General features: G+C 46.2%; 2 protein-coding genes across 5 annotated transcripts in view; both read right to left on the bottom strand.

Annotated features, from left to right (window-relative positions):
* Positions 1-13,327, bottom strand: part of ARHGEF9 (Cdc42 guanine nucleotide exchange factor 9) — a 286,046-nt gene that overhangs the window by 119,927 nt on the left and 152,792 nt on the right. The gene's annotated exons all lie outside the window — the stretch shown is intronic.
* Positions 5,390-5,666, bottom strand: LOC141498449 (uncharacterized). The gene has a single exon (XM_074201643.1). It carries the CDS (start codon positions 5,567-5,569, stop codon positions 5,390-5,392), a length of 180 nt encoding a protein of 59 aa, XP_074057744.1. The 5' UTR covers positions 5,570-5,666.

The raw sequence follows: 13,327 nt of genomic DNA, 5'->3' as shown, positions 1-13,327 counted from the left end.
ATCAAGAAGACAATTTAGGCTTGATAAACAGAGATGAAAATTGGCTCAGAGTGGAGGGGCTGCCTCCTCTTTGGAGGGCTGAAAGGAAATGGCCACTTGTCATCTATATTGTAGAGAGGATTCTCAATCAGCTTGGGGCTGGCCTGGATGCCATGATTCAGACTCATAATCATAGTCATTAGGACTGGAAGCCATTTGAGAGCCCATCTAGTCTAACCCCCTGATTTTGCAGAAGAAAACAGTGAATTTCAGAAAGGGGAAGGGACTTGCTCGGAAGCTGGACCTCCAAATCCTACATCTTTCCACTACACCAATCTGACAGTAAACCCCCAGACTACATTCTGGTTCCTCTACTGAGTGGCCCTGGCCATTCAGACGGGCAAGATGGAACTGATTTTCCAAAAAAAGAATCTCAAAGTCTTGTGAAGACAGAGTGAGGGGCAGGAGGAGGTTATGCAAAAGGAAAGACTTTCTCCCTTCCCAAACATCTCAGATTTCTCCCAAAGAGGGCTGGGCTGGAGAACACCTGAGATCCTGGGGTTGTCAGAGCTGGAAGGGGCCTCTTTCAAATGAAACTACCAAGTCTCAGGCTGGGAAAGTGACTTACTCAAGGTTACATGGCTAATGAAGTAACAAGGAGATAGGTCTTCTGCCTCCATTAAGTCAGGGTTCTTCCCATTTCCCTGTGCTGCTGTATTATGCAAACTGATGGAAGGTTTGCTTGGGGAAATGGAACTGGAGAACAGTAGGTGAAAAACATAGGGAAATCAGCTGCCCCCCCCCAAATTAAGATGGGGTGAAAGTCCTGCCTGGGAATAAAGTAGGCCAATCCAAGGGGTGGGGGGGAGAGGACTGGAGGGAGAGGGGAAGATTAGATTCCACAAAGGGACTCCATTGCTCAAGCTGCCAGTGGGGTTCTACACAAACCATGACTTGAGTTTTTAGAGGCAGCCCCCCCCCCTTCAGAAAGCAGACACAGAGTCCAGCTGAGATTACTCCGCCCTCCCCACCCCCGCAGCCCTCTCTGGGGACTGGTGGCTGGGTCTTTAAGAGGGCGGGCTCAAGAGCTCAGCAGGAGCTGAGTGATGCACGAGTTGCTAGGATACAGTCAAAGGGCATTTTCTTGAATTCTGAGGTGGGGGAGCCAGGAGCTGGAATCCCTGGAGCAAGAGGGGCTATCTCCAGCCGAGAGCCCAGCCTTGTCCTTTAGCAGTCTGGGAAAGGGCAGAAATTGTGGGGGTGGGGAGCAGGGTCCCCAAAGGGCCAGAGGAAAAGCCCGAGATACTTCGTGGTCCAGCCTGACCTCTATCTATCTCCCAGCCTGCCCAGACGATAGTCTTAATAATCTGCCCCTGAAGGAGGAGGGAGTGAAAAAAGGGAGAGGGAAGAAAAGGAAGAGGGGAGGAAAGAAAAAAGAAAGGAGGAAAGAAAAAGATGGAAGGGGAGGAGAGGAAAGAAAAGGGGGGAAGGGAAGAGAAAGGGGAGGAAAGAAAAAGAAGGAGGAAGGGAAGAGGGAGGAAAGAAAAAGAAAATGGAAGGAAAGGGGAGGAAAGAAAAAGGGGAAGGAAAGAAAGGGGGAAGGGAAGAGAAAGGGGAGAAAGAAATGGAGGAAGGGAAGAGGGAGGAAAGAAAAAGAAAGGGGGAGGGAAGGAGAGGAAAGAAAAAGAAAGAAGGAAAGAAAGGGAGAAGGAAAGAAAAAGATGGAGGAAAGGAAGAGAAGAGAAAGGGGATGAAAGAAAAATAAGGAGGAAGGGAAGGATAGAAGAGAGGAGGAAAGAAGAAGCAGGGGGAAGGAAAAGAAGAAAAATTAGGAGGAAGGGAAGGAAAGAAAAAGGAAGAAGGGAAGAAGGAAGAAAAATAAGGGGAAGGGAAAGGGAAGCAAGAAAAAAGGGAATGAAGGAAAGTGGGGGAAGGGAAGAAAGGAGAAAAGAACAGAGGGAGGAAGGGAATGATGGAGAGAAAGAACAGAATGATAAAGGGAGGGGGAATGGAAGGAGCAAGAAAGAAGGAGGAAGGAGGAAGGGAAAGGCCATAGGAAGGGAGGGAGGGAGGACTAGGGGAAAGAAAGGACCAAGAGACAGAGAAAGGGAGAGGGGATAACAACTCATCTCTACAGCACTTTTCAGTTCCTCAACACTTCATATACATTATCTCATTTGATTGGGGAAGAAAGAGAAAAAAAAAAGGAAAGAGTTTTTTTTTCCAGTTAGAGGACTAGACTTCTCTTGAATGTAATCCTCATCCCACCCCCCTTTCACTGACTCTTTCCACATACCCTGACCCTCCCCACCCCCACAAACCTCAAGGGGGGAAATCTCTAAGCTTTAGGTATAGTGCTATGGCCAAGCCATGCTGGCAGGCCACTTTTCCTTCCCTGTTCCACAAACTTCCTTGCTGTCCTTTCTTTTCACTGCAGGGTGCCTTGCCCATAGCCCTACCATCTGCCACAAAATAAGCCCCTTGTTCCCCTGGAGATGACCAGTTTGGAAATGCCCTCACTCAAAAAAAAAGGGCTTGCCGTCTTCCCCAAAGAGCAGTTCAGGGGACCATGGTCATGCCCAAAGCTCCAGGGTCCCCCACCTACCTGTGCCTAGGACCCCAGTCAAATGTCCAGCAGGTCACGAGATCCTGACAGAACCGGCTTCACTGTGGCAGGCACCATGAATGGGGTATGCAGTGTGCTGTCTGAGACACACACACACACACACACACACACGCACACACACGCTTATATGCACGCACACACACTGATCTGCCCCGTGACACATCTATGGGCTGTCACCACACCTGGCTTAGTGGTGGGGGATGGATTCTGTTTAATACAAATCTGGCTGGAGGAAGGAGCAGATGCCACAACCCATCCCAAGAAAGGAAGGAAAATGGGGGTAGAGAAACTCCCAACCTTCAGAGACTGGTGGCCTTCAATTCCAAAATATCAGAGCTGAAAGGGACCTTAGGAATCATCCTGTCCAACTCTCTCCTTTTTATATAGCTCTAGGGCTGGAAAGGATCTGAGAGGCCATCTCCACCCTTTTCATTTTATAGAGAAGGAAACTGAGGCCTAAGGAGGTGAAGGAATTTGCCTAGGGCCACAAAGAAACAGAATCAGGATTTGAACCTAAACCCTCTGATTCTAAATGCAGATCTCTTTCACACCAGTTTCAAGCAAAACCCAAGGAGTTTGATCAGCCAAAGAAATACCTTTTCCCCTACACCCATGGTTACAATTCAGTCCTTTCCTTCTTCCACTTGTCTCATCAGCAATACCTCAGACACCCAAGGAAACAGAATCCAAACCACTGAGCCAGAAAATCTTCCTGATCTGAGCAACACCTCTGGAACCAAAAGCTCCCATTCTATTCCTTTTGCAAGGAACAAATCATCTGTCCCAGAGTTATCTAGGAGGGGACCACAGAGTAGTACATAATTAATACCAGCCAAGTTCCTGGATTGAGTTTCCTCAAGGGGAATATCCAAAAAGAAAACAGCTCCCCCCATGCCCAAGCAGCCCCAATGACGATTCTGAAGAAGGCTCCTTTTACTCCATATCCAGTTGTTATTCAATCATGTCAAAAGCCTGTTGGTTGGGGTCCTGGCACAAGAAACATTTTAGGGAGCCTTGTTCACTCATTGCCTCTGTCCATCTCCATCCAGTGCTGACACTGAGGCACTGGATGTGTGTGTGTGTGTGTGTGAATGCAACCCAGTTCATTTTTACACAAGCCATAAATATTTCAAGTCATATAGGCAATAGGGAATGAGAGAAATCTGCCTACATCAGCAGGAAAACAAACAAGCAAACAAATAAAAAAAACAAGCATTAACAGCCAGCATCTGAAAATCAGGAATTTACCAAGTACCAAGGAGAGGTTTTTTCCCCAGGCCAAAAATTAATTAATTAATTAAATACCAATGATAATAACCACAGGCACCTTGATACGCATAGTCGCAAACTGTAATTGTTGCTTGTAAGCCACAATTTCTCAAGCCTTATCATCTTTAACCATCATTCACCCATCCATTTACTCATTTATGTGCCAAAAATTTCCCATCTCAGATCCTTCTAGATTCATTTGGCTTAAGGAAACCTCCTTAATGGAGAGACCACCAAGCCAGTCAAACATTTTCCAAAATGATTTTTCCAACGATAGGATACCCAAGACAGTACTTAATTTTCAAGAAAGTCGTTGTAAATGAACTCTCAATTACCCATAGCCCAAGGCTGTTATTCCTGTCATGGGTCAAGATCTTGGGGGGCTGGGGGAACCCACTATGAACTCCAATGAAAACCTCCAAACTCAACCCCAGAGATTCAAAGGAAAACCATCCTTTGTCGGTTTTCCCTCTTGCCAATTCCCCAAGATCTCCACCCCAGGAGACCAGTAAGAGAGCCAGTGGATTCTCCACTGAAATCTGACATTTACCACTTCAAAGAAAAGAAGCTGCTCCTCAGCAGGGATGATCTGGAACCCTTGACAACTTGGATGGCCAGCTGAGATTTTGAGGGAGAAAGTCTGGTGCCAAACCCCAACAGCTTCCCCCAGCCCAACCTCATCTCTCAGAAAATCCTGGCTCCTGGTGGGGCGGGGGAGGAAAGGGGATCAAGAGCTGAGACTCATTTTCTCAGCGCCCACTGCTTTCCCGGGATTTTGCTTTTCTTTTTAATCAGGTCCAATGGGAAACCCAAGGCTCTCTTGGATTGTCAGAATACATTGCACTTTTCCATAGCCCCTTAACCTTAGGCAGTTCCCGGCCTCTCCCCCCCACCAAGAATCTCTGGGTGGCTGGAGATTGAGCTAGAAGAAACCCAAAGGTTAGGTTGGGGTATTTTTGTTGATCCCCAAACCAGAACCCCGATTTGGTGGAGCTGGCTACACACACCTTCCCCCGCAGCCCCCTCTCTCCTCAGTGGCACCCACACAGGCTGGGGGAGGAGAAGTCCCAGCCCCAGGGAAAACCAAAAAAGCCCTAGCTATCCCCAACAGACAAGGCTTAACAAAAGATTTAGGGAGAGAATATACCAACGTCATACACATCACTGTGAAGCCATGTTGAAACTCCAGGCGCCTTCCCCCCCAGGCAGAAAGCTGTGTCTCAGTAGCTCTCGCTCTCGTGTGTGTGTGTGTGTGTGTGTGTGTGTGTGTGTGTGTGTGTGTGTGAGAGAGAGAGAGAGAGAGAGAGAGAGAGAGAGAGAAGAGAGAGTGAGTGAGTGTGTGTGTGTGTGTGTGTGTGTGTGTGTCTCCCTTTCTGGGTCTCTGCGCCTCCTCACTCGCTGTCTCCCTCCAGATGAATTCAGAGGCTGGAGCCCTCAGGAGCAGCAGCAGCAGGAGCAGCAGCAGCAGCAGCAGGAGCAGCAGCAGCAGCTCCCCGGGCTCCCCAGTCCAAGCGTTCAGCGGGTCCCCAGGAAGAACATGAGGATGACATTGACGAGCAGGAGGACCACGATCACGGCAAACACCACGATGGTTTGCACGTCCAGGGTCATGGTGCAATGCAGAACGCTATAATGCTCCAGATGTGGGGCCGGCAGGCTCGGAGTCGTCAATCTCTGCTCTGCCAAACTGTCCATACATCCAGCATGCTAGGGGAGAGGCTGCAAATGGAGGGGGCAGCGGGGTGGGGCGCGGCGTGACGGCGGCGCTGCGTGGCGTGGAGGGGGCGCGTGGCGGGGGCGCGTGGCGAGCGCGCGTGGCGAGCTTCCCCCCGGGCTGCTCTGCTCTCTCGGCTCGCCTCGGCTCGGCTCTCCCCAGGCTGGCCGGCTGGCCCGGCGGAAGCTTAGCTCACGCTCAAGTCGGGAGAAGCTAGCATACTTCCCATCAGCACCTGGAGATGCCGCGGGTCCGACCCCGGAGAGAGAGAGGAGAAGCCTGAACCTCCGGCCCCCCCCCAACCCCTCTCCAGCTCCTCAGCTCCCGCTTGCGTCTCTCGGGCTCCGGCTGCCCGCCTGTGTGAGCCCCCAAGCTGGCACCCCGCTCTGCTCTACCCTGCCCGGCTCGCCTAGCGCCCTCAGCCCCAGCCTCGCACCAAGCGCCTGAGCCCACACCCGGCGGCCCCCAGCCTGCGCAGCCCCGCAGCTGGAGCGCTCGTCACGCAAACTCCCAGGCGCACCCATTGGTTAGCGCGGGCCGGGGAGGTGGAGGGGGGAAGGGCCACCTGTCAATCACAAGGCACAAGCCGCCCAGGAGAAGGTGCTTTTCTGTGGAGGGGAGACTGGCCATAGGGGGATGGAAAAGGGGGTCCTGGCTGGGGAGTCATTCAAGTATCAGAAGCTCTAGAGCTGAAGGGTCCTTTTAGACCCATGGAGTCCACCCTCTCCCTTTTTGCAGAGACAATGGAGGCCCATCTAAGATCATCATAAGGTCACAGAGATAGAAGTAGAAGGGATCTATCATGCAGCCCAACTGGATCACTTTACAGAGAAGAAACTGAGACTCACAGAAGGTCATAAATCCAGAGAGAGAAAGAGAGAGAGATGAAAAGTCCCTCTGAGTGCTCACCCCCCCCCCCTCTTTACAGTTCAGACAATTAAGGCTCAGCCTGAAGAGATTTTAGCTCAATACAATCAACAATCAGTTGAGCTCAGCTTTGGCCCTTGTATCTCATCATTGCTGAGCCCATTGCCTGGCAGGAATACTGATAACCCGTGGTCACATGATTAGTAAGTACCAACCAAGGATGCAAATTCAGGACCTCTAATCACAAAGCCTGACAGCCTCCCATCAAGTAGCTTCCCTCCTTTCCCATGTTGAGAGGGAATCAGTTGGAAGAGACAGTAGTGAGCTCTTGCTCCCAACTCCTTAATTCACAGATGGAGAAACTGAGAACCATAAAGCTGAAGTTGCTTTATTCATACACTATGGCTAAAGAGCCTGATAGCTCCAACCCATTTTATAGATTTGCAAACTAAGGCTCAAAGATGTGACTTGGAGCCAATTAATAAGTATAAAGCTACATAGCATAATTGGGAGGACAGTCCCTCCATTTTATAGAGGTGGAACAACTTCAGAAAGACTTACCCCAAGGTCACACAGCTCATAAGTACAGAATGATAATAGTATCTTCAAAGTTCATTTATTCCAACTATTTAACAAATGAGGAAACTGAGGTGAAATGACATGCCCCAAATCACAGACATTAAGTAGCAGAGATGGGATTTGCACTCAAGTGCTGTGACTGCCAACCTAGTCCCTGCAGCCAGATCTCCTTCACTGGCACTGGATCTTAGGGGCCATGTGGTTCCTGTGTCCACAGAACTTTCTGGTTTACCCAGTGTTTTGTTCCCAATGGTGGTACTCAGAGTGGATTGACTTTTTTTTTTACAGGTGAGGAAACTAAAAGGGGGGGGCAAATTTCCCAAGATCACACAGCCAGCAGGTAAAACTGATCTCAAACTCCAGCTATTTGACCCCCTGATCCAATGTGTTTTTTCCCCTCCACTCCACCACAGAGAAGCAAACCGAGACCCACAGAGTGAAATGACATTTTCCAGGATCACTAGGCTTTAATAATAAGGATGGGTCTCCCACCTATCCCAAATCCAATCCCAACCCAGACACACTCCCTCAGGGGATTATTTGGAAATATTTATTCCCTGTGGGAATAAGGGCAGGACAGACTCCTCCACTATGGATAGTGGAAAACCCATTTCTTTATGATCTTGAAATGCACCCTCTGATTCCTTGGTCTGGTCCCTAGCATACTTCTGTCCCTAATTACTCTTTGATTGAGCTGATGAAGAAGTGAATTGGCATCCTCCCAGAAAGCACTGGGATACAGTGGACAAAACGTTAATTAGCTCAGCAGTCAGAGGCTCTGGATTCCTGGATCACAGGATCTTAGATCTAGAAAAGGCCCTCTGAGGTCAGCTAGCTCAATCTCCTCAGTGTACAGAGGAGAAACTCAAGACCCTGAGAAGGGAAATAACCTGTCCAAAGTCAATCAAGAATTAAGTACTTGAGTTTAGGATTTGAATCCATGTCCATTTGAGATCATCTTTTCTTCTTTAAATTGTGACTACCTGTATGAACCTGGGCAAGTCATTTCACCTGAGTCTTGAGTTCCTCAGCCATGAAAATACTTTTAATAAAGAACTATAGAAATTGGATCAATTATTCCATGATCCTTCTCTGGGCTCTCCCAGTTTTGCTTACATATTATCAGAAACTGACCAAACCGACCATTGATAAAAACACCCACACTAACTTCCTCATCAAAGAGATCAAAGGTATCAGTAGGTCTCAGGGGCAACCCCTAGGCTAACAAAGTTCTTGCATCCTGCAGAACCCCCCAAATTCCAAAAAAGGCAGAGTTTGCTTGGTGCTTATATGAGAATGATTGTTAAGATAATATGTTCAGGGGTGGCTAGGTGGCGCAGTGGATAAAGCACCGGCCTTGGAGTCAGGAGTACCTGGGTTCAAATCCAGTCTCAGACACTTAATGATTACCTAGCTGTGTGGCCTTGGGCAAGCCACTTAACCCCATTTGCCTTGCAAAAACCTAAAAAAAAAAAAAAAAAAAAAAAGATAATATGTTCAACAATGCAGGTTTTGCAAAGCCTGGGAAATGGTGGGGCCCCAGCAAGATCAGGGACTCAGCCACAGGATAAATCCCCTGGGCCGGGGGATGGGTTGGGGAATGGGTTTGGGGAGAGAAGTGGTACTTTAGGAAGGGAGCAGAGAGAAGCACATAAACACTTGTTAACTTTGATGGTATTTAATCCAATAGGTAGGCATTATGGCCCCATTTTAAGAGGGAGGAAAAAGTGAAATGACTTGTCCAAGGAAAGACATTCAGCTAGTTAGTGGCAAGGTTGTTAGTACCCTTTCCCAGATCTCTAGATCCAAGCTCAGTACTGTAGGGACCTCCTACCATTGAACTTCAAGCCTCCAACCAGACTTGAAGAGGCTGGATAGGCCTTGCCTTGAATGTGGGACAGAAAAAAAAAGCTCTACTGGATGTCTATGAAGACACCTTTCGGGTAATTTTGTAAGTCCAGAGACAGAGAATTTCAAGGGCCTATTTTGGGCTGGCAATCCCTTTTTCTCTTGACCCTGGGCCCACTGTGAATCACTGTCTGGAGACCATAGTATAGGGGAAGCAGATGACTTAAGCTGCAGTCACAGCCCTATTCCAAAGTCATGTGTGTGACTTTCCCCTCTCTGGACCTCATGTAGAAAACAAGCCCATTATACTCTTGAGCTTTAAACTATGCCAATTTAGAAATCATCATGAATGTCTCAGGTTGCTCCTAGTTCTGAATCCCAAGAACTAATTATTTCCCCTGGGGAAAGAGAGTGCCTGGGCTGTCCTCTAGTGGCCAGAGCCCAAATAGAGATGCCCAGTAAGTAACCTGAACTTGGCAGGATAGTTCTTGCCTCTTGTCCTAGAGATCTCTTAAGTGCCAGTTTTTAGGTGCTCAGTTTTTGCAGGAGAAAATGAGCAGGGAGTAAATAGTAAGCCTTGGGGTATGTTCAGACCATGGACAGCGACCTTCAAGTGAAAAGTAGGTTGAAGTTGGGAGTGTTTTCAGAGAATATGGAGGCCAGCCTGTAGTTACAGAGGGAAGAAATGACCTGCTATGGATTCTGGGCAGTTAGCTTTCTCTCCCCCACTTCCCTCCCCAATTAAAAGCCTCTGCACACAGAGCCCTGAGCTCAAATTCAACTCCTACTTGCTGCTTGTGGGACCTGGTGTCTTCCCTTCTCTGGGTCCCAGTTTCTTCCTTAAAATGAGACTAGCTGGCATTAGAAGTCCCTTCTAACTTTTAGTACTACAATCCTCAGTAAGACCCTGGACAACATTTCATTTGGGGTTTCAGTTTCCTCCTCAGTACAATGTGCAAGTTGCACCAGATGACCTCTGAGGTTCCTTTCAGTTCTAGATCTGTGACCATATGGGCAGTCTCAAGCAATTCTCAAGCAAAAGTTAAGAAGAGGGATAGAGAGGGCAAGTGAAAAGGGGAGTAGAGGCAGAAGAGCAGTGGTTAGAGACACTGCTGCGATTCATAATTTAGCATCCCAAAATAAGACTAGAATGGGCTTGGGATTCAGAAGGGGAAAAAGAGGGCCAAAAGTTGTTGGGCAGGGGGAACTTGGAGGTTGGGGATAAAAAGAAGAAAGTGTACTGGACACCTAGACAGGAACATAACCAGAGAAATTTATGTGTTCCCACTGAAAGATTTTTCTCAAAACCCAATGTATTCTTCTTCAATGGATCTTGACATACTGGCTAGGAAATCCAGAGGTCCTGACATATGGGGAGACAAGGAGGGGACACAGAACCCTGGACCACCAGCATGAGCTAGTGGTTAGGAGGCTTGCTAAGGTTATAGTGCCATCTCTGCTTCTGAGTGATCCTGAATAGGTCAAACTCCCTCTGGGTGCCTCAGTCCCAAAAAATATGCTTTACAAAGCCTGGAAGGACATGCATGAACTGATGCTGAGAGAGATGAGCAGAACCAGAAGAACAATGTACAATACACCCTTACAGCAACATGGGAGTGATGATCAACCTTAATGGACTTGTTCATTCCATCAATGCAACAATCAGGCACAATTTGGGGGTATCTGTGATGGAGAATACCATCTGTATCCAGAGAAAGAATTCTGGGGTTTGAACAAAAACCAAAGACTATTACATTCAATTTAGAAAAAAAAGTTATCATATTATGTAATTTTGTTATCTCTTATACTATGTTTTTCCTTAAGGATATGATTTCTCTCTCATCACATTCAACCTAGATCAATGTATACCATGGAAACAATGTAAAGACTAACAGACTGCCTTCTATTATGGGGGGGGGGGGGTAGAGGGGAGGGAAGTGAGATTAGAGGAAAAATTGTAAAATTCAAAATAAAATTAAATTAAAAAACTATCAATTACAAGAAGAAATCATTTCAGAGGATGACTTGATGCTGCTCAGATAAATCAATTTGTTTACTTGTTGCCCAGAAGAAATCCCAGATGGCTAGCCACCCCACTTTCCAAATAAGAGAAAAACAGAGGAAGAATGGCCACCTCATCAGGTGAACACCAAGGGTCTTCTGGCAGCTAGATATTTTTGTTTGTTTATTTTGGGGGGCAATGGGGTTAAGTGACTTGTTCAAGGACACACAGTTAGTAAGGACAAGTGTCTGAGGCTAGATTTGAATTCAGGTCCTCCTAACTCCAGAGCTGGTGCTCTATCCAATCTAGCTAATCCTAGATTGCTCTATCTAATCTTAGATTGCCCACACAGGTGGGCTCTTTTCAAGGAGGTGATGCAGAAGTTAACCACCACCAATCCTTCCTAGTTCTTAGCTGCTTCCTAGCACCAGAATAATGGGCAGCCTGAGCCCCAAACCCCTTCTCTCACTAACATGGGCTAGCTTCCCAAATACATTCAGGGCTTCTTTCCCAACACCTCAGTTTCTGTACCATTTAGGGAAAAACAACTTGGTCTTGAAATTGGAAGGATCTAACTCCAAATTCAGGGCCTCCTAAGGTGCTGAGAGAACTGACAGATGTGATTGCTGAGTCACTGTCTTTGAAATAGGGGGAGAAATAGGAGACATACTGCAAGTCAGGGAAAGGACAATGTCTCGATTTTTAGAATAGGAAAGCATCTAGAGTTTGTAAACATCCTAGTATAAGTTACAGAAAGGGATGATATAGGAATATCCACACAAGCAAACAGTGATCAGGAAGAAGCATGATGGGTAGAAGTGGCAGAGAGGTAAACTGAGAAAAATCTCCTAACAATTAGAGGGTATTATAAGTGGAAAGGTCTAAGGACCCTTTGGCAAGCATGTTTTAGGTGGACTTTTGAGATCAGAGATTTTTTGATTTGGGGTTCTGCCATTTACTAAGTGAGTAACCCTGGAGATGAGTTTCCTCATCTGCAAAATGGGGATGATAGTACATGCACTCTATACTGTACAGGGAGGCAAAACTCTAACTCAAATGAGTGACTATTAAGTCAGTCATGGGTTCTAATTATATATATCATAGAACTTTGAAGTCCTAGCAACAGACTATGCTTGAGTTCTCAAGGCCTGGTCTCATTTAGTACTAAGAGACTCCTCACCACCAGTAAGTTGGCCAACTTAGTGATGAATTCTTTGACCATGGCAACCCACAAAGCAAAGAAAAACACAAAACACTCCTCTCTTCTGTTCAGCACTCTTCTGTTACTGCAGTAATAATGGTAGAACAGGGAAAAAAACACAACAATGGGTATGTGAAACTAAAAATAATCTGTTTTTAAAAGATGATCTATAGCTGTTGGTCCTCAAAAAGTAAGGTTTTTATCCAATGACTAACAAGTGGACATACAGCTGCAGCAAGTAGATCTGAACATTTGCGCCATAAAGAAAAACAGGAGACAAAAGGAAGATGCCACTAAATGGAGAGAAAGCAAATAAAGGAATTGGCAGAATTGGTTTTATCATATGCCCAAAGGCAATAAGAAACATCATTTCCTCCACTCAATCATCTCTTTTTGTAGCACTCACGAGAAGTATTTGCAAAAAGAACACCATGAAAATAGTGCCTTTTGTAATGACATCTTTTGCAGAGGATGAAGAGATAGAGAAAAATTCAATAAAGAATTCGATAAAGCCCTACAAACTAAATCAACATACACTTGGATACACGGTAACTCTGATATAAAGGTGGGCAGAGGGGAGGCTAGAAAGACAATGGTGGAAAATAGGGTCCTAGAATAAGGAAAGAGAGAGGCCAGAGAAGTTTCCCTTCTGTGTATCATGAAGACTTTATTCAAGAAAAGAATTGTAAAGAACTGGGCAAAGCAATCACAAAATACCACCATACAAAAATCAACCCAATGATATTTCACCAAACAACATGTTACTTCTATAGAAGGCATTTACACAGTACAGAATATGTTCAGGTCATAGCAAAGACAAATGAGAATAAAAGATTGTCATGCAATTAAAACAACTCAAATCTTACCTATCTAAACAAGTATTGACACTGAAAAATAAGATATGTATGGAAGGACATAGACAAAGATGATAATTATTTCATAACTCATGTAAATCAATTGCCACAATGAGAAGACCAAAAGAGCGTAACAAGAGGCTCAATCAGCAAACACTCAATAAAATTTCCAAGTGGAGGGAGATAGCAGCCAAGGGCAATGCAAGTTCAGGACATAAATTCATTTGTAAAATCTTATGTAGGAAGACAGTGCAAGATTATGAGTAGGCATCACCTCATAAAACAGTAGATATAGCAAAAGGAAAAAACTGATTTGAAGAAACTTTGGTGAGAGGCCCCACTACGCAGTCAGCCTTAGGACATTTCAGGATGAAGCAGGAAGGAGAGT

This window comes from Macrotis lagotis, chromosome X (assembly GCF_037893015.1).
Source record: "Macrotis lagotis isolate mMagLag1 chromosome X, bilby.v1.9.chrom.fasta, whole genome shotgun sequence".
Taxonomy (NCBI): Eukaryota; Metazoa; Chordata; class Mammalia; order Peramelemorphia; family Peramelidae; genus Macrotis; species Macrotis lagotis.
The sequence above is the reverse complement of the archived record's forward strand: the minus strand, read 5'-3'. Positions and strand labels throughout refer to the sequence as shown.

Coding starts and splice junctions, on each gene's coding strand:
- LOC141498449 (XM_074201643.1), bottom strand. CDS start 5,569: ATGGACAGTTTGGCAGAGCAGAGATTGACGACTCCGAGCCTGCCGGCC.